The following is a 22,190-nucleotide window of genomic DNA, read 5'->3' as shown; positions in this document are numbered from 1 at the left end:
AAATCAGTACCAGCTTCACTTGCTGGGGACTAAAATCACGTGCTAGACACCAGGGTTCCTACTCAAATTTCTCTCCAAAAGTCTTCTTTTAAGTCCTGTGTTTGTTTTCTATCCAGACTCTCAAAAAACGTATTTATCTTGGTAGATGTTTTGCTTCCCCCCCAGATAGACATCTATATGACAGATTACTTGTCTTTCCCATTAGTATTTTAGTCAAAAAGGACAGAGGCATTAGTCTGCATGCAACTCTCTCCTCAGCTGGGACCTGTTGAGCACAGCTGTCCCCATTAGGAGATGCACCTAATGCTTTTCCCCCTGAAAGGCATTTGGCCATGCTTTCCTATACCCTCTGTGCTCCATAAACACAGTCTCGCCTCTTCCCCATCTAACATGCCAAACCTTTTCCACTGCAGCACCTGCTCCAGTGCCTTTTGCAGCACTTAGGCTCTGAGGAACCTGTACAGCTGGGCAGCAGTGAAGCACTCACGTTTAAAGTATTTCACATTGAAGTGGGATTTGTAGCTCTATATGAACATCTCCCTGTGGAAGCAAAGAATGGCTGAGGCCTCAGGGTGGGAGAGAGAAATTCCTTAGATAAGAGGAAGATGACCATTAAAGCTGTCTTGAAGGACACAAGACCGATAGCCCCAAGGCAGGAAAAGCTAGTTTAGGCAACCTTTTGTCTTGAATCTCTAAAAAGGTTATTTGCCCAGAGGGAGTCTTTCCTTTAACGGTCTCTCTCCAATAGAACTTTATTTTGATAGCTACCTGACCTGATTCCAAATTCTACAGCGTGTTTCTTCCACGACACACATATATGTGGAGCCAGAGATATGTGGAACAGAGTTATATTGGGCCAGAAATATTTGGAGCAGAGATATGTGGAGCCAGAGATATATGGGGCCTGAAATATATGGATCCAGAGATATATGGAGCCAAAGATATATGGAGCCAGAGAATTGTGGATCCTGAGATATAAGGAAACAAAGATATATGGAGCCAGATATATATGGAGCAAGAGATATACAAGGTCAGAGGTATATGGAGCCAGAGATATATGGAGACGTAGGTATATGGAACCAGAGGTATATGAAGCTAGAGGTATATGAAGACAAAGATATATGGAGCCACAGATATATGTGACCACAGATATATGGGGCCTGACATATATTTATCGAGAGATATATAGAACCAGAGATATAAGGAGCTAGACATATATAGAGCCAGAGATTTACAGCCAGAGATTTACAGCCAGAGATATATGGAGCCAGAGATATATGGAGCCAGAGATATATGGAGCCAGAGATAAAGGGATCCAGAATTATAGAGGGCCAGAGATATTTTGAGCCAGAGATATTTTGAGCCAGAGATATTTGGAGCAGAGATATATGGAGCCAGAGATATATAGAGCCAGAAGTGAGAGTGAGAGAGATAGAGTGAGAGAGATATGGGGACAAAGATATAGGGACCCAAGGATTTACAGAGCCAGATATATATGGGGCCAGGGATATATAGAGCGAGAGATATATGGGGACATAGCTATATGGAGCCAGAGATATACTTAGAGCCTGAGATATTTGGGGCCAGAGATATATAGAGTATCAGATATATGGAGCCAGAAATATATGGAGCCAGAGACATATGGAGCTAGAAACTTAAAGAGCCTGAGCTATGTGGAGCCTGAGATATATAGATCCAGAAATATATTGAGCCAAAAATATATGGAGCGAGAGATATATGGAGATAGAAAAATATAGAGCCTGAGAAATATGAAGCCAGAGATATATAAAGCCTGAGATATATGGAGCCAAATATATAGACTGACAGACATGCATAGAGCCTTAGATATACGGAGCCAGAAGTATTTAGAGTGAGTGATATATGGAGCCAGAAATAGAGCACTATTTAGATTGAGACTGAGAAATATAGAGCAAGATATATTTGGAGCCAGAAATATATGGAGCCAGAGAAATACAGAGCCTGAGATATATGGAGCCAAAAATATATGGAGCGAGAGATATATGGTGCTAGAAATATGTGGAGTGAGAGATATATGAAGCCAGAAATATATAGAGCCTGACATATATGGAGCCAGAGAAATACATAGCTTGAGATATATGGAGCCTGAGACATATGTAGACAAATATATATGAAGCCTGAAATATGTAGAGCCTCAGATATATGGAGCCTCAGATATATTGAGCCAGAGCTATATGGAGCCAGAGATATAAGGAGCGAGAGCTACATGGAACCAGAAATACATTTAGCCAGAGATATATAGAGCATGAGATATTTGGGGCCAGAAATATATACAGCCTCAGATATATGGAGCTAGAGATATATGGAGCCAGAGACAGATGGAGCCAGAAATTTATAGAGCCTGAGACATATGGAGCCTTAGATTTATAGAGCCAGAAATATATGGAGCCAGAGAAATATACAGCCTGAGTTATATGAAGCCTGATATATTTGGAGCCAAAGATATATGGAGCCAGAGATATATATAGCCTGAGATATACAGAGCCAGAAATATTTACAGCCAGTGATATATGGAGCTAGAGATATATAGAGCCTGAGATACATGGAGGCAGACAGAAATGGATCCATAAATATGTAGAGCCAGATGTAAATGGAGCCAGAGATATAGGGAACCAGAGATATATTGAGCCAGAACTATATGGAGTTTCATATATATAGAGCCTGACATATATTGAGCCTGAGATATATGGAGCCAATACTATATAGAGGCAGAGACAGATAAAGACTGAAATTTATTGAGCCAAAGATATATGGACCAAGACATATACAGAGCCAGAGATATATAGGGTCTGAGATAAATGGATCCAGAAATATGTAGAGCCAGAGATAAATGGATCCAGAAATATATATGACCCCAGAGATATATGGATCTGGAGTTTTATGGAGCCAGAGACATATAGAGCCAGAGATATATAGAGGCAGATATACATGGTGCCTGATATATATGGTGCCAGAGATATATGCAGCCAGCGATATATAGAGCTGGAGTTTTATGGAGCCAGAATTATATAGAGGCAGGAATATATACAGACAAAGATATTTATAGCCAGAGATGCATGGTGCCAGAGATATATAGAGCTGGAATTTTATGGAGCCAGAAATATATGGAGCCATAGGTATATAAAGGCAGAAATATATAGAGCCAGAGATAGATGGAGCCAAATATATAATGAGCTGGACTTTTGTGGAGCTGGAGATATATGGAGGTAGTGATAAATGGACTTACAGATGTATACAGCTAGAGATATATGGTGCTAGAGACAGAGGGAGCTAGAAGTAAATGGACATAAAAGTATATGGAGATAGAGATATATGGAGATGTGGAGATATATACAGATAAAGGTATATATAGAGAGAGAGATAGGTACACTGCTGAAGAAATGTTGTTGCTGAGTGACTTGTTATAGAAGAAAAGGGAGCTGCAGTTGCGCAGCCACAGGAGCCCAGGCATGCATTCTCACACACGAGTCATCCTCATTCCCTGACCTACAACCAGAGCGTTGCCATAACATGTGGTTCACACCTTTCATTAGGAGGTTGGACTCTGCTGGGTGCTGTATGGCTTTTGAAAGAAGTCTTGCCATTTTTGTACAGGGAATGAAAGGTACTAGCCAGTGGAAGAGGTTCACAAACATTGAGGACATCACCGTGAAAGCAAAAAAATTGAAAATTACAGCAGTTACTGGCAAAGTGCAATTAAAATACTCAGGAAACACCAAAAATGTTTGCTTACAGTGGTATAAAATGACTAGCTTCCAAAAAAATGGAACAACATTTGAAGCTATTTTTCAACCACTCTGAGTTTCTGTACATCTACTCCATAAGCACACTTGAACAGGAAGCACAGGGGAGGGGGGCCCAGGAAGCTGGAGACCTGGGGTGAATTTGCACAGCTGTCTGTGAGACCAGCATTGATCCCATAACAAATGTGCACGTGGCAGACTGATCTTTCCCAAAATGGAAGTTCTCTCATCCTCTTGGGCCTTGGCACCTTCTGGGCAGAGAGGTACCTATACTGGGCAGAGAGGTACCTATACTTAGCCCTGTCAGCTGGAACTCAGCCAAAGGCAGGGTATATAGCTGCATTTGTACAGACTAAATTAATCCTGAGATCCATAAGCATCCGTAAGGAGCAGCTCACACCATCGCATGCTGCTTTCCAGAAATTCTCTGGCGCTGTACTGAGCCCAGTCTGCTCCATGCAAAAAAGCACCTCTCGTTTTCCCTTCTTACCTCAGCTGGGATGCCGCCAACTTCAGCCTAACCCTGAGACATCCCCCCCATGAGAGGGAAGAAAAGGGCTAAAGCCTCCGCTCTGCACCACCCCCAGACAGGGTGCACTCTGGGCTCCTGTCACCACAGACACCCCCCAACCATAAAATCCCCATGGGGAGATGTTGACTCTCTACCACCAGCACTTAATCTACCTGAAAGAGTGCCGGCAGCCTCGGGGACAGCCACAGACAGGACACACCCTGAGCAATACCCTCTTGGTGGAAGACGGGGGCAGACCAAGGTTCAAAGAAAAGGTTGATACCAGAACAACCCAGGGAGAAAGGACAGGCAGCAGGTGTGGTGACACAATGCCAGAGCAGCAGGGGAAGCACAGCAGGAGGAGGCATACGAGGGAAGAGGAGGCAAGTGCCAGCCAAAATGAAATGGGGAGGGCTGAAATTGGGCTGAAACTCCAGGAGGGGCCAAGAGGCAGGAGCTGAGCGCAGGGAAAAGGGGGAGAAGGTGCCAAACCAAACAGGGGAGTGAGGTAAGACAGGGGGGTTTAACAAAGAGAGAACAATAAATGGGGACAGGGAGACGTGCAGCTGCAGGAGCATCCCATGTTTCACACACGCTAAAGGCCAACACAGTCAGACTTCCCTCAGCAATCTACAGCCCACCACCAGTTTCAAGCCCCAGCCTACAGCCAACCGAACTAGGGGCTGCCTCTGTGCACACCCCGAAACCAGGCCCATGGGTTACGGGCAGTTGCCACCAACTGTGCCCGCACACCCCTTCGCAACACAACACCCAGCAAATCCCATCAGGAATCCAAAGTAGTGGACTCCAACCAGTACGTGTGAAGTGCATGTTGAGCCAGAAATATATGGAGCCAGAGAAATATACAGCCTGAGATATATGAAGCCTGATATATTTGGAGCCAAAGATATATGGAGCCAGAGATATATATAGCCTGAGATATACGGAGCCGGAAATATTTAGAGCCAGTGATATATGGAGCCAGAGATATAAGGAACACAATTCCTTATCTTAAAGTGAAAGAAAGAGGAAGGAAGAAAAGGTAGAAGAGTAAAAACATATTCAAAGAAGGGAGAGCAAATGCAGGCCAGAGGAAAAGGGGGCTTTCTGCTACATGGGCACTGATCACCAGTGTGACTGGATCCTCTGCTGCGGCTAAGCTCTGCAGACTTTCATGCTTGAAGATCAGGTGCTAGCTATCTCTGTCCTGCAGCGCTGCATGGGAGATGGTAGGTAGGGCAGCAATGATGGTCTCTGGGAGGTCAATGAATGCAGATTCAGGAGCCCTCAGGTCACTTCCTGGCCTCGCTATAGACTTCCTGAGTGACCTTGAGCGCATCACCTAACTTAGGCAGTGTCACAATCCCATGCGTACCTGTGTCAACCCCCATGTCATCTGGTATGGCAGGTCCAGCATCTTTAGACAGCGTCTCGAACTGTTCCACGGAAAGAGGGAAAAAAGAAAAGTCAGGCCAGGTCTTGTTTGATCCGTGCTCCTCAGGATTTCTCTTGCTCACTCCTGCTGCGCTCGCTAGCCCCCACTGAAAATGCTTGGTAGCTCTAACACTGCCTTTGCTGCCCACCCTCTGTTTCTACCACAAGAGCTTTGCTAGCTCCTCTCTGCACCTTTCTGTGCATGTCCAGGGTGGCGGGGCTTGCAATGCCGGGGTCAGGAAGTATTGCTCAACCCCCACAACTCTTGGTCGTGGCACCTGAGCAATGAAGTGTGGCACTTGGCATTGCTGTGAGCAGCACTAAGGGAGCAGACCCCAGCTACCCATTGTATTGTAGGGCTTAGAGCCGCAGGTTGCATGGAAGGGAAGATGCTCCACACTAATCCTGCACAACCAGCCAGCCTGAGCAGAGGGGAGGCAGCGCAGGTATCCTCCATTTCAGGTCATGCTCTAGCCTCTCTTTTACAGAGACCCAGCCTTTATTTCAGGACCTCAGGTGAGGGACAACTCATTGTACCCCCGCCCGGGTAAGTTGTTCCTGCGGTTAATAACCCGGTGTGTAACAAGAAAATAGGGTGCACCGTATTCCTCGAATGAAATTGTCCAGCTTCATCTTCCAGTCACTGCATTCTCCGGAAGCTTTAAGAGCCTTTAACAATTAGAAACTTTCTGTACATAGAGGTGCTTTTGGCCCACACTCAAATTGCTGTCAGGATAGAGATTAGGAAAAGGCGCTCAGCCCTACTCCTATTGAAACCAGGGGAAAAAGACCTCTCGACTTCAGGGATAGCAAGTTTGGAGCAACCAGGCTGGGGAACAGACTGTGCCACACGGCTAGAGGCAACCTCTGCAGAGAGATGACGGAAAACATACCAGAAGCGAATGAAAGAGTGAGGAGCCTGCAAAAGGCAAGGAGTCAGCTGGGGGAGCCAAGAGACCTTTTGTGGGCCAATGTCCTGGGTTTGTTACCCGAGGCTTGACAGGAGCCTTACCACAGCCGTGTCTAAAAAGTCTTCTCTGCAGGGGTCAAAGTAGGGCAGATGGGCAGGAACAGCCCTGCACTCAACAGCTCCTGCTGCCCCCACCGACAGCCCTCCCACCTCTCCCCACCCCACTGCTCTACATAACTGGATTGATTATTGGATCCAGCATGGAATAGATTATGGTTTCTATGAGGTCAAGAGCTGATGGGGAGCTGGAGATAGGTTTCATATAGGGAAAGGTACACATGCTTATAAGTAAGGAGACCAGAATGAGGTGGGGAAGGAAAGTGAGAAGTCTTTGTGCTGTCCTTGCTCAGATGGGCACTGTGTTGAAGATCTGAATGTAAGATACAATTATGAAAAGTAAACAGATCTAAAGTTATGCAAACACCAACAGCAAGTATCTCAAGGTGTGTATGGTACAAGTCAGAGCAAGTGAGCTTGATTAGCTGAGGGATTTCACAGAAGAACTGGTTGATGATATTAGCTTCCTGGAAAGACACACTAAAGGTGTTACCAGTGTGCAGGGTAGAAAATAGAAAACCACAGATCCATGCACTGGCTGCCATTTATCTGCAAGCTCTCCTGTTCAAGATTGTCTCATAGTGCAGTGTTCTGCAGATACCAATGCATCGATCATGTGCTGTGATGGTGAGGAAAGGGAAGTCAGCTGCAAGGAAGAACAAGAAGAAAAGGACTTGGATGACACATCCAGCACAGGACATGGACCTGGTGTTCAGCAGAGAATTGGCTAAGGATATTGAGAAGGTGACAGAGATCGTTCCAACGTCTGGGATAGAAAGATTCATCACGAAGAAGTGCATGGGGCTGTGACGATGGTGCTCAAGAATTATAACTGTGATCTCAAGAAGATTCCCAATCAGAGATGCCACCAGAAAGTGATGGCTTTCACATTGGGAAGACAAAACCACTTTTTTCTTGAAGGTTGCAACAAGGGCTATTGGGATAGCTGTATAACTCTATGTAATGGGCACAATATGATAGAGCAGGGGATCACCAACATTTTCTATTTTTAGGCGAGATTGACCCAGCTCAGGGGAAAACTAGGCTGATACCAAAACCAGGTGACTACTACCACTTTTCCTCAGTGCTGCTTCTTTTTGCTGCCCAGCTGCAGTACAGCACAGTGCAGAGTAAGAGAAGGCCTCTGTTAGGAAAACACCTTCCTCCACAGGGTGGATACAGTGGGGTCATGGGCTCTAGATTGCCAACTGCTGTGATAAAGTCCAGACAAAACTGATAAGGTCAAAATGAAATGCTTTGGGACTGTTTGGTTCATGAAAAAATAAAATAAATCCCAACCTGGGGTTTGAGAAAGTTTGATATTTTTAAATTTCTCTCATGATGGGATCATAGTTTCTGGTCATGGGAACATCTGTGAAGACAGCGAATTCCAAACAGCATAAATCTTCCAGCTGCTGCACTCCAACCAACCCCTGTCCCAAGTGGGAGCTGCCAGTACAGTAGGTTAGCATGGAGGCTGAAGGACAGAGACACATATTGTGACATCAGGCTCTGGCATCTGTCAGGTTTGGATCGAGAGCAATCAGGTCCATGAATGAGTCTCTGATCTCTTGGTGCTTCTTGTGGAGCCTGCCTGGCATGGACTGTACATGGCATGAGGCTACATGGGGATGTCTGCTTCATGTGGCACCTGTGCCAGGCTAGCCCTGTGTACTAGACTGGGGGTCTGTCTGCATTGGGCCCATTGACCCACCCTGCACGCAGGATCCAGTGTGCACAGTCAGCTACACGTCTGCCCCACTGGGCAGTTTTTACTGTGCAGACATGTAGTACTTGCTGTAACGAGAACTAAATGAACACGCAGTACCCGCCGTGACTGCGAATTCCCCAAGGGGCAAGGAACATTTCAAACCCTACTGTGCAGTAGCAATGAAGTAATGCTCAGGAGCTCATTGCTACTGCACAGTAGCGGCAGCATCATGGTTAGTGCCTGCCAACACTACATTGCCACAGGGATGAACGACATCGCCGTAGCTCATCCCTACACCGACCTAGAATCTCGTATAGACTCAGCTACCCTGGTGCAAATGCCACATGCCATGAACGACACGTGCCCCCGGAAGCTGTGGGGGAACGGCGACTGCCTGCAGGCGGCAGTGATGGCAGCAAATGGGGAGCTCCTGCAGGTAGCCGTGGTGGTGTCGGCGGCGGGGCAGAGGGAGTGGCAAGTAGTGACCACCCGCAGACATCACCAGCCATGTTGGCAGCGACCAGTAGCGATCAGCGACCGGCCAGAGATACTGTTGGCAGTGTGGACAGTCGGGGGCGAGGGGGCACTGGCAAGTGGCAACTGCCTACAGGGACCGGAGGTGCTTCTTTCATGGGGTGAACCACCAATCTCAGGAGGTCCACATGCTCCCATGTACACCCCCTATGCATTGCCAATGCCATATGTAATCTGCACTCCCAGTGACCTGCTGTGGGTAACATGTGCCACAGGCTGGCTCCTCACATCTTATGCTGTGCACGGTGCTGGGGCTGTTTTGTGCTGTGTGTGGTGTGCAGGGATAGAGCTGTACACGTGGTGCAAGCACCAGATGTGGCCAGCCCACAATGCACGTTGCATGCAGTGCCTCCATTAGACCACCCCTGTGGGCTTGACCTGGCAGATGGGGTCCATCTGTGTTTGACACCACTGGGTTCAAGGGAAGCTGGTGGTGGAAGAAATGCGGGGGAGCTAGGACCTGGGATGTAAACAAGTCAAGGGAAAGTTCTCCATGGGGCTGTCATATTCATGACAGTAGATAGAGAACCAGGACCCTGCTAATGATTGCTGAGCTAATATTTTGTCAATGTGATGCCTTGCAATGGAGCTTGTTTGCCTGAGTTATGGAATATATTAATTACATTTAAAATTATTTCTTTTGCACCTTACAACCTAACTTTTATTCTCATGTTATTTTCTCATGCAAAACTACATAGGAACTAACCCAATTCAATTTGGTGCCTCCCTGCATCCTAAGGTGCCCAGGCTGGCTAACTGGGACAACAGAGCCAGATAGAGAAGCTCAGGGCCTTCTCAGAGATCCCATGACTTGTGTTGTGAGGGACATTAAACCACAGCACGGCTCTGCTGTTCTGCTAACATCTGTACAGCTCAGACTGTTTACATCTGGGCTTTTCCTTCTGAGCTGTGCAGGACTCCAGGGAATGAGTCCCGTGAGCCTTTGGAAGAAAAAAACCTAAAAAAATTGCTGTCTTGCTTCACTCCTTTTCTACAAGGCAGGGTTGAGGTCAGCTGCACACTCAGACACTTGGTTGGATTTACTCCAGTCACTCAGTGACAGAGTGAGCAGGGAAAGACCTCTGGGCTATCTGTGCTTTTGGGGATCTCGACTAGTGGTCGGTGCAGAGGAGATCTGAGAGATCAACTGGACAAGAGCAAAGGATCTCAGGAAGGGAACCCTGAATATGGCACAAGATCAGGACATTTCCAAAAAAAACATTTCAGTAAGTTTTCTGTATCAATGAAGTGTCGTGTTTTAGGACGATGCAGAGGACAATTAAAAATATTAAAGTTGGAAAACCTGGCTCCATAAATCATATTGCATTCTACATATAATAGATTCAAAGCTACAAGAGTCAGTGAAGAATGTTTCACTGTTTTTGCTATTAATTCAGATAAAGTTATACAGCTTATTGGGAGTTGGGTGGAGGGTGGGGTGGGATTAGGACCACTAAGGAAGTCAAATTTTATATATCTTATATTTCACACATATTTGTTTCCAGCATACATTTTCTAGGTCAGATGGATAAATTATAGACTTTTGGATTTAAATCAATAAAAATAAATAAATAAATAAATCCTGAGTTGCGGTTGGGCTACCATTTTTTTCACTTTCTAAATGGAATATTAAAATATTTTATTTTATGTATGTAGGGTCTTGCCAGGGAAAATAATTTATTAAAATCAAATTTCCCATGAGCAAAAATTGGAATATTTACATTCTTACCATGAAATTTGGAGACATTATTGATGGGACTATCAAAGCCACTGAGTTGGTTACCCTCCTCCTTACCACTGCCCTTGTTCTATTATACACAGGACTTGCACGGTGCCCTGGAAAGGAAGATGCCCAACTGCACCACTGTAACCGAGTTCCTCCTCCTGGGCTTCTCTGACACTCGGGAGCTGCAGATCTTACACTTTGTCATCTTTCTCGCAGTGTACCTGGCAGCTCTGGTGGGGAACCTCCTTGTTACCACTGTTGTAACTATGGACCACCACCTCCACAGCCCCATGTACTACTTTTTGGCAAATTTGTCCATCCTTGACCTTGGAGCCATCTCTGTCATTGTCCCTAACTCCATGGCCAATTCTCTCTTAAGCACCAAGACAATTTCCTATGCTGGATGTGTGTCCCAGGTCTTTCTCTTGATCCTCTTTTGTTCAGCTGATTTTTCATTCCTCACCATCATGGCATATGACCGGTACATTGCCATCTGCAAGCCACTGCATTATGAGATAATAATGAACAGGAGAGCTTGCATCCAGATGGCTGCCAGTGCTTGGGCTGCTGGTGCCATCAACTCTGCAGTGCACACTGGGAACACCTTTAGTCTCCCCTTCTGCCACTCAAATATCATCAACCAGTTCTTCTGTGAAGTGCCCCAGCTACTCAAGCTCTCCTGCTCTGACACATACCGCAGGGAGCTGGCAGCTCTTGCCTTCAGTGTGTTTTTATGTTTAGGCTGTTTTGTTTTCATCATTGTGTCGTATGTTCAGATCTTCACCACGGTGTGGAGCATCCCCTCGGAGCAGGGCTGGCAGAAAGCCTTCTCCACCTGCATTCCTCATCTGATTGTGGTCTCCCTGTTTCTTTCCACTACCAGCATTGCCTACACGAAGCCCGTCTCTGACTCCCCGTCCCCTCTGGATCTCCTGGCAGCTGTTCTGTATTCTGTGGTGCCTCCATTGATGAATCCGGTCATCTACAGTATGAGGAACAGGGAGATAGAAGCTGCCCTGAGGAAACTGCTCCACAGGCTGATCCGCTCCAAGAACAGTCTGTCCATGTTTCTTTCATGACTTTGCTTTACTTATATTTTTGTTTTCTAATTTACACATTAACTTAGTTTTTTCATAGTATTGTGTGAATCCTACATATATAAAATGAAGGTGGTGGGTTAATTCTGTAACGTTGTAAGGTCAAATACTTGGCTTTTATCATTTTGTATTGGCACTGTTGAAGTGGGAAAGTAATGTTTCATGCATCAATTTTACTGTTTTTGCACCATCTAAAATACATCCCATCAATTGCAAGATATGAAGAATTAAAGTGTTTTGTTTACTAATTGGTGCAATCAATTATTCGGATGACAGAATATACAGGCAAATCTCCACATGATGTGAAACTGGAATGATGTGCAAGTACTTTAGGGGACAGGGATAGAGTTCAGATGGATGAGGATAGATTGGGAAGCTGGGCTTGAAACAATAAGACAAAAGCCAAGGAAATAAATGCAAGTTGCCACACATAGGGGAGCATAATCAAAAGCACAAATACAGCTTGGGTTATAAATGGGTGGTATCATGGCTGAAAAGGTGGGTCACAGAGTCAATATGAACCAGCAATTTGATGCAACTACAGAAAAGTGAATGCAGTTTTTGGCTGCAACAACAGGAGTATTAAATGTAAAACAAGCATGTTCATTGTGGTCGTGTTGGCCACAGGCAAACAAGGTTCTTTGCGTGAATCTGATACTTTTCATTAGACCAGCTTAAATAGTTGGAAACAATTTTCGTAGCAAGCATTTGGATTTAAAAGACAGGAAGAGCACACACCAGCTGCAGATGCTTCCCCAGCCTGACGAAAGGTTTTTAAACCCAAAAGCTTGCTAAGAAAGATGTAAAACATAGGAGGTGATAGTACTAGGCTTCACTTAGGCTACTGTGTGAATTTCTGGGCTTCACATTTTAAGATGGAATATGTAGCAATTAGAAAAGTTCAGAGATAGGTGACAAAAATGATAAATTGTTGGAAGACAAGCCATGTTAAGAAGAGATGGAGAGAAGTAGGCATATTTAGCTTGCAGAAAGGGTAATTAAGAGACAGATCAGAGCAGTCTTGAAATATCTGAAAAACTGCCATGAAGAAGAGGGTGAACAATTGTTCTCCCTTGTTGAATAAGGAAACACATCAAGCTTCAGATGACAGCAAAGTAGATTTAGATTAGATTTCAGGGGGAAAAGCACCCTTGTTTCTAGACCATTGTGGACGTGGAATAGACTGCCCAGGGATGTTGTGGAGTTTCCTTCATTTCAGGCTTTCAAAAAGAGGATAGTCATCGGTCACAGATGATTTAGGAGTAACAGGCTTACATTTGTGCAGGGGGTGGACTACATGATCCTTGAGGCCCCTTCTAACCTTATGAGTTTATTATTATTATCATTGTAATAGCATCATAAATTTATATTGTGGATTAAAATAGTCAACTGCAAGTGAATGGACACTGAGACAGAAGGATTACTATGTATCTTATTACACAATCTCTCTTTTTTTTTTTTTTCTTTTTAGAGGGTAGACAGACAGATGGGTACTAGTCTTCCTAATATTTCATGCACATGTGAACTGCTGGAACTCGAGTTGACATTGTTAGGGTAACAATATGGATTTTGGATGCTGGAGTAATGATAGGGAATTTGAGGAGTGCTGAGCGTGCAGCTGAATGAAGGCTTTTACCTGTGTCTCAGCAAAAAGCTGCTCGTCACAAGATTGGTTGATATATTAAAAGGTAACCTCAGGAAAAGCTGCTGGTCACAAGGCTAGCTGACATATTAAAAGCAACCAATTTAGCTAGTGCTTAAGTAAGCGGATTCTTAACAAAAGGATAGAGTGCAACGTGCATGATGTGTTAAGCAACTAGTGCCAGGAGACAACAGCAGAGATACAGCCTTGGAGATGGAGAAGTCAGCAAGAAAACCAGCAAGAACTGTCGAGAAACTGCAAAGTGACCAAAAGAAGATAGGGGTCATTTTTTTATGCATGCGCTCTTAGCAGAGAGGCATGTAAATGAATGAAATGCATAGGCAATACCAAGCTAATGAGGCAAACAGTAAACAGGTGGAGCTGGAGATGGGAGGAGAAATGGGTGGAACCGCAGGAAGGTCATGGGTGGAATCCATGTAAATATGTATAGACCAGGTGTATAAATATTGAAAATAACTGTTGTTCAGGGCTGCTCCCCGTATTTGGTCGGTGAGGGAGCTCGCCCAAAGCCATCTCTGTTCTGAAAAAAGCTGTTGCGAGCAATGTGTGCTGGTGTTTGCTCCCTGCCCTGCTCTGGCTAATGAGCAACAGGATCCCTGGGCAATTGGACCAACATCTCCCCAGTTGTTTGGTTGCCGCATGGAGTCAGAGTCTAACAGACATGACTAAGGTTTTGTGAACTTGTCCGGTTATAGCAACACAGCATGTTCCAAATAAAAAAATGTTTTAAAGGAAATGTCCTGATCAGCTTTGCTACTGATCACACGAAACTTTCTGGAATTAGCCCGTGTCTTAACTACTATAAATAAGCTTTGAATACAGCAATATCCTGTCTAAACCTCGGTATGGCAAAGCGCTTCCTCTTTCCATCTGAGAACATGCTTCCTTGCCCATATCTCCCAAGTGCTCCTTCATCTTTCTTTTCCCTCCAGGCTCTGACTGCAAGGTTTCAGGGCAAGGATGAGAACTACAGACATTAGGAAGCTCAGTCAGTTTGGGCCCACAGTAAGCCATGAAACAAGCCTTTTTTGCACCACAAGGAAGAGGATACCCAAGGAGAACATTCATGTAGATTTGCTTATGGAGACATTTTTATTTCTGATGCAGACAGAGCAGTTTTCCAAATGGCAAAAGGAATGATTCAAGGCTGAGGAAGGCATGCCATTGAAGAACAGAGTCTCATTAATCTGCGTTAGAGCACATCATTGTCACCAAAGCCTTGAGGTCCGGTGTTCAGAGGGCTAGCACATTCAAAAGTGCTTTGGCATTGTTGGGTGCCTAACTACATTTGGCTGTTTGGAAACAGCTGTCTCATTAACTCCAAGCCTTAGTACTGTGTTTTGATCAAAGTAAGGGAGGGTTACCAGATAATTAGGAAAAAAAAAATCAGTGTCATAGATATCTGTTCACCACTGCTTAAACAAGCTGAGGTTTGAAAAAAACAAACAAACAAACCCTAAAGGAAGTTAGGTGCTTACTTTCAATGAGATTAAAGATCTTAAACTCACTTGCCTGTTTCAAAATATTCATAGGATCCCAGGACTGGAAGGGAGAGTATTGCTTTCTCCAATGCTATGTTTGGTCCTAATACAACAACACTGTTCTCCGGGTGCATCTATTCATGAAATTAGCACAATCGAATAAACTCCAACACAGTTCTTGCTGGAGTTTATTGTTCCTGGGTGCAGAATTAGAGTAGATGGCAATTTGTTCCCAGTCATCCTAGGTAGTGGGGGGACACAGAGGACAGTGGGTGGGGTGGTGGGACCTGTTCATGGCTCCTGTGTGAAGATCATGATCTCAGTCCAGCTTGATGGTGCTGGCTTGGGGTGACGCCTGTGCCCAAGCGCGCGTGTGTGTGGCGGGGGCCATAACCACTGCTGGGACTGGGGAGAGGGGAACCACGAGGGGGAAGCAGCACCAGGACTTTCCTGTAGGGTTTGTTAAAGACGCCATCAGCATGCCTAGGTGGAAAACAAAGATCACAAGTAACAAAGAGGATCGAAGCCCAGACTCAAGGAGGGTGGGTGCGGGAGGGATCACAGCCTTGTCCTGCTGAATGCCATCCCCCAACTGGCTGATGGGTCTGAGCCTGGTTCCTCAATTTAAAGGGGTATAGGTGCACAGTGTGCAGCCCCCAGCCATTCCCTGCCTGGTTCAAGTGACATGCAGTACAAGGTGTATATGTTGTCCAGCTTGTTACCCGCTCTCATCTTCTCCCTGCAGTCCCAGTGCTGCTTAGCTCCACTGCCAGGCATAAGGCATCAGAGGGCGTGGGATCCCAAGATCTGTGCAGCTGGAAGCTGTCCCCCATTTCAGGACAGTTCCCCCCTATCTCCAAAACTCAGGCCTGACCCCTGTGCCGCCTGCCAGCCCAGGGCTGGCACTGGGGAAGCCTGGAACTCCCCCTGGCTGCTGCAGCACAGCAAAGCAGGGCAGGCAGGTAGGAACAGCCCTGCACTCAATTGCTCCCACTGGGAGCAAATTTGCTCTTGACCCAGGTGCACATGTATACACATACCCAGGTGAAATTTAGTGGGTTGATAGTTTTTACCATGCAACACCTTTTGTCATATTGTGCTGAGATGCTACTGCAGAGCAGTGTAACAGCTGTATATCTCGCTGGGCTGCAAGCTTGGTGGACACACCATGTTTAGTTCCCTTTGCATAAAGGCCAGCAAATGCTTGCACTGGGTGCCATGGCTTTTCCAAGCAGGAGAACACACTATACACTGTACATGCTTTTTATTGGACCATCTGCAATGTAATCAGAGCCCCACTGCAAACTGAGGGCTCTGATTGACTGTGCTTGTGCTTTAAAGCACCCATAATGTGGGAAAAGAGGAAAGGAGGATCAAATTCCAGCTTTGAGAGAGACGGGGCAGAGGTTCAGCCCTCCACTCCTCCACTGGAACGGGATATGAGCCTTGCTCCAGGAGCTCACATGCCAGAGATCAATCAGCGACTGGAAGGCGGAGTGGGGGTCCCCTCACAGCCAATCTTGCCAAATGGGGGGGGAGGGGGCGTTCCCCCATGGCCGATCACATTGACTGGGAAGCACCCACGGCACTCCTGGAAGTGGCCACAGCATTCCTGGAAGTGGCTGCGGCACTGATGAAAGGGGGTCAGAGCCTCAAGAAGAACAGGAGCTGTGTTCACACCAGGTAGTGGCAGATCCTTGCAATAAATGTGTTGCTATTTATTACAATGAGAGGGGAGGTTAAATTCTAAAAGGAAACTTTTGTTTTTATCAAAAGGATATGATCATGCAAGTGTAATCAGTGCCGGAGTCTGCTGTAAGGGAACAACCCCCTGTGTTACAATAATTCACTTACAGTTACATTGGTAGATTGTATTCAAATGATTGCTTTTATTATTCTCTATTGATAATATATATATGTATATATGCCTTCTTTTTTATTAATCTCTTTCTCTTTCTGTATATAGTTATATATATAATAAAGAAACCCATCTGTTCATTGGGCTTGGAGTAAATGCTTGGACTATGAGGGTGAGGGCCAAACCCGCTCCCACGGACACCCATCAGCAGATCTGCCTGAGGGAGATCCCAGGGCTACTGGCACCTTGAGGATCTCAAATCTGGCATATCGCCCAGCCTAATGCGCCGGCAAAGGTTACAGTAGTATAAGGCTACTGCACAGTAGTGTCACTTAAAAGGTGTTTGCTCGTGCTACTGTGTAGTAACTCTTGTTACTGTGAATTTATATAATACTTCTCTTATACAAGCACTAAATAAATATGCAGTAAAAACTGTGCAGTAATGCCTTGTGTAGATACACCCACTGGACCTTTTTTTAATGCACAGTAACTTTGAGGTTAACCTACACATGGAAAAAAAAAAAAGCCCTGCACTCATCGGTTGCTGCAGCAGCTGTCGTAGCCTCTGGGGGCTCATGGCAGAGCCCACCCCTCCCACACCACACACACAGCACAGGGTAGTGGTGGGGCTCTGGGGATCGCCCCCCTGCCTGGCAGGAACCAGTGAGTGCAAGTTGTTTTAGGGTTTTTTTTAAGGTGTTGGGACACTGGAGCCAGGTGGGGCAGCCATTGATGGGGCTAGGAGAGCGGACGGGAGATCAGGCCTGTTCAGTTCAGAGATTCAGCCAATATGGCAGCCCCTGAATCTCCAACTCAGATTTGGCTGAATCGATTCAGGATGGTGATTTGAATCACTGAATTGAATCACTATCTTTGAACTGGATGAATCCGAATCCGAAGCAAATACTAGCCGCTTTGTACAGGCCTACTGCAGATGACACAAATTCTGGCCCAGAAGTAGGAAACAATAGATAAAAGATGATCAAAGTAAAGAATTAAACAAAACTTATTTGCCTTAAAATACATGAATCCAGAAAGGCTTGTTTCTGATTCTGTGCTTCAGAGGTAAGCTGGGCTCTAGGGAACAAGTCCCAGAAGCCCTAACAAGAGAGACGTGGATAAATCACCTTCCTGCAGCATCAGTTCTTCCAAATCAGTGAAGTTCACCGTCTTCTGCAGAGAGAAACTGGTTTGAATCTACTTCTGTCAGGTCAGTCTTGGAGCAGAGAGAAAGCTCCTACTAAGATATTTTGACTTGTGAAGGTTTGGTAGTGGCAGGGAAAAGGGAAATCAAACAGATCAGTAGAAGGAAATAAAGCAAAGACTCCTGGCACTGGAGGATGAGATCACAAGCTGAGAAAAACTTCACATTCATTTGTTTAATAAACTTAGAGCAATGTGGTTGGTTGGTAAGAAGAGGGATGTGTGTGGAAATTAGATAGATCAGTAGAGGGAAAATCATGCAACATTCTTTGTGAAGTTTTTCTCAGTTTAAGATCGATCCTCCAGATTCTTTGCTTAAGTTTTTAATTGAAATTAAATATGGTTGGTTGACAAGAAAGGCGGTGTGTGGGGTATTTAAGAACGTGAAAATGACATTGAAGTGGAAAGCTCTCAGCATTTTAATAGCAAGGTCTTCAAAATTCTTCAGCTGGTCAAAGGAAAAAAGAAAAGAAAGAAAAGAAAACAGCTCCCTTTTGAAAGCTGAAATTGCCATCAAGTACCCACACATTGCAGTGTTTCAGCAACTTGAGAGTTTGTTTTTTTTTCAATCAAAAGTTCCTGGAGGCCTCCTATTTTAAACCAATTTATTCCTCCACCCCCATATTGATAGATCTTCTTCATGAACTGATTGTTTTGAAGAAAATGCATGTATTGTGAGAGAGGATATGTTTAACAGAATACATTTTTATAAGAATCATCTTTCTAGGCTTGAAATCTAAACCCCTTGGCAGAGATTCAGTATTGCCCAGCAACACCAGATTTACAATCCCACCTCAGTCATTGCATCCAGATTTGGTTGTTTTCCAGAAAAAAATTCCTGGAGGAGGGAGAACTCAGTAAGCCCCACAGTTGATCCCCCTGAAAATGTCTTTTACATATCTGAGTGCGTCTCATGTTAGGGTCGGGGGACTCAAGAAAGTGAGATGAGGAAATGCATAGTGAGAAGCATCCCTTGCCCAAAATACCTTCAAGTTCTTGTACCCAAATGACAAAGATCAATGACACAATGTGGAGATAACAGAAGGATGAAATTGGCCTATCATGGCATAGAGATGACTGTCCAGATGGGGATGGGGACAATATAAATTGGCAAATAGCCACATGGAAGGCATTACTTAGATTCATTTCAGATGAGGTGACACTTAGGATGGTGTCTATGCATATTCAGTATATACCAGGGAAGGGGAAAGGTGGGTGTGCTAGCAGTTTATTGACCAGCTTCTTATTGTAGTCACAAGTGCTGTGTTGCCTGATCTTGATGTTTGCTGAGCTTCTTGCTGTTCTTGTTGTTGCTGTTAAAAATCAAATAAAAATGCTGTACTCTGGTCTGTCAATTTGTTGAAGGGAGATGGCTTCATAGTTAGATCTGAAATGAGGTGAATGAGAGCATGAAGCAATGAAAAGGCAAACCCACTGAGATGTTGCATAACCAATATTCATAATTATAAACATTGTTTTGTTCTGAAAGAGTCTCTTTTGTGTGTTTTGGTTTTAGATATATAAAACCACCGTTAAGGATGTTTGTGAAGCTCTTTTATACTCAAAAGGACATATTCCCAGCAATAATACTTTCCACTGACAATTGTATAGCACTTAAAGACAGTACTGACAGTTAGTTCACGAGCTGTATCTGATATGAGATTGCCTCCTTTTATATTTGCAACATTAATCCTGGCAACTATTCTTGTCCTTTCTTCACAGGCTTGGCACTATGCGCTGAAGAGGGAAATGTCCAGCCAAACCACCGTGACTGAATTCCTGCTCCTGGACTTTTCTGATATTCGGGAGCTCCAGATCTTACACTTAGTTATTTTTCTCGCAGCATACTTGGCAGCCCTGATGGGGAATCTCCTCATCATCACAATTGTAACTCTTAACTGTGAACTTCATTCTCCCATGTTCTTTTTCTTGATTAATTTGTCCATTGTGGATCTTGGCTCCATCTCAGTGACCGTGCCCAAATCCATGTCTAACTCTTTATTGAACACCAGATCGATCTCCTACTCTGGATGTGTTGCCCAAGTGTTTTGTCTCTTCTGCTTCTTGGGAGCAAATTTATCCCTTCTTACAGTTATGGCATATGACCGATACATTGCTGTCTGCAAACCACTGCATTATGGGATAATAATGAACAGAAGAGCTTGCATCCAGATGGCTGCTTGTTCTTGGACTGCTGGTGTCATCTACTCTGCATTGCACACGGGGAACACCTTTAGTCTACCCTTCTGCCACTCAAATACCATCAACCAGTTCTTCTGTGAAATACCCCAGCTGCTCAAGCTCTCCTGCTCTGACACATACTGCAGAGAGCTGGCAGCTCTTGTCTTAAGTATGTTTTTAGTTCTAGGCTGTTTTGTTTTCATTGTTGTGTCGTATGTTCAGATCTTCACCGCAGTGTGGAGGATCCCCTCAGAGCAGGGCCATCAGAAAGCCTTCTCCACCTGCATTCCTCACCTTATCGTGGTCTCCCTGTTTCTTTCCACTGGTGGCGTTGCCTACTTGAAGCCCATCTCTGACTCCCTGTCCCCTCTGGATCTCCTGGCAGCTGTTCTGTATTGTGTGGTGCCTCCATTGATGAATCCAGTCATCTACAGCATGAGGAACAGGGAGATCCAAGCTGCCCTGAGGAAACTGCTCCACAGACTGATCCGCTCCAAGAACAAAATTTCCATTACTTTGCTTTACTTATGTTTCTTTTATAATTAACTAATGAAATTAGTGTTTTCATACTATAATGTGCAAACTGTTTACAAAAAATGAAGGTGGTGGGCTAATTCTGTAGCTTTGTACGTACAATGACACTTGACTTGAGTCATTTTGTGTTAACACCATTGAAGCAGGAAAGTAATGTTTCATGCATCAATTTTACTGTCTGCGCCACCTAATATATATGCCATCAATTACAAGATGATGAATGGAAGTTGGTGTAATCCATTATTTGGATATAGGCAAATATCCAGATTCTGTGCCGCTGGGATGAACTGCAGACATTTTAGAGGGCAGGCACAGAATTCAGATGGACCTGGATAGACTGGGAAGCTGGGCTAGAAACAACAGGATGAAGTCCAAGGAAAGAAATGCAAGTTGCTGCACCTAGGGAAGAATAATTAAAAGCACAAATACAAGCTGGGTTATAAATAACTGTGTGGCAGCATTGTTGAAAAGGATCTTGAATGCTAAGTGTGTCCAAAATTAGGATATTGCTTCCAAGGGAGGTGGTGCTCTCCCTTAACTTGGGGGTCTGTAAGAGAACCCTGGATAGGCATCTGGCTGGGGTTATCAGACCCCACCACTCTTTCCTGTGTAGGCAGGGGTTGGATTTGATGATCTGTTGAGGTCCCTTCTGACCCTAGCATCTATGAATACATGGATCCTGGGGATCTGGTGCCTCACAGACTCAACATGAGTCATCAATTTGATGTAGCTAAAAAAACATGAATGCAGTTTTGGGTTGCAACAACAGGAGTATTAGTTAGAAAACATGGGAGGTGGTAGGAATTAGTGCTCGGACCAATGCTATTCAATATATTCTTTAATTATATGGACGAGGGGGTGGAAAGCTCAATGATTAAGTCAGCAGACAATACCAAGCTGTTCAAATACACAGACGTACCGTAAGATAGGGTGACGGTCAGGATGACCTTGGAAGACTGGATTTATGGGTGGAACAAAATCAGATGAGGCTTAACAGGGAGGGAGAAGTGCAAGGTCCTTCACCTGGGTAGGGAGGACCCTCACCACAACTATACAATGAGGGGTGGTCCACTGGCTGGCGCAGCGTCTGAATCAGACCTGGGGGTCACAATCAACTGGAACACGAGCATATATAAGCCAACTGTGTGTTGAGGCTTCTAGAAGGTAAAACAAAATTCTGGCATGCATCAACTGATATGTGGCCAATAGATCCAGGAAGGGGCTCCTCCCTCTCTAGTCAGCCTCAGCTGGAGTCCTGTGCCGGTTCTGGGCACCACACTTCAAGAAAAATGTGGATAAGTTCAAGAAGGTACAAAGAAGGGCCACTTGTATGGGTAAGGGCATGGAGGGTAGGCCCTATGAGGAGAGACTCTGGGAACTGGGCCTGTTCAGGCTGAGTAAGAGAAGGCTGAGAGGTGACTTGATAGTTGCCTACAAGCACATCGGGG

General features: G+C 44.9%; 2 protein-coding genes across 2 annotated transcripts; both read left to right on the top strand.

The window, feature by feature from the left end:
• The first annotated feature begins 10,826 nt into the window (after nucleotides 1–10,826).
• LOC132251680 (olfactory receptor 14A16-like) lies at nucleotides 10,827–12,040 on the top strand. Its single transcript, XM_059731629.1, has one exon. It carries the CDS (start codon nucleotides 10,848–10,850, stop codon nucleotides 11,802–11,804), a length of 957 nt encoding a protein of 318 aa, XP_059587612.1. The 5' UTR covers nucleotides 10,827–10,847; the 3' UTR covers nucleotides 11,805–12,040.
• A 7,736-nt stretch (nucleotides 12,041–19,776) lies between these two features.
• Nucleotides 19,777–20,646, top strand: LOC132251821 (olfactory receptor 14A16-like; the record flags this gene model as incomplete). The annotated part of the gene is made up of 1 exon (XM_059731745.1): nucleotides 19,777–20,646. A coding segment is annotated over exon 1 (870 nt), but the record flags the coding sequence as incomplete, so codon positions are not given.
• Nucleotides 20,647–22,190: the final 1,544 nt, after the last annotated feature.

Source organism: Alligator mississippiensis, chromosome 7, assembly GCF_030867095.1.
Source record: "Alligator mississippiensis isolate rAllMis1 chromosome 7, rAllMis1, whole genome shotgun sequence".
Lineage (NCBI taxonomy): Eukaryota > Metazoa > Chordata > Crocodylia > Alligatoridae > Alligator > Alligator mississippiensis.
Note: the sequence above shows the minus strand (reverse complement) of the source record. Positions and strands in the feature narration are given on the sequence as shown.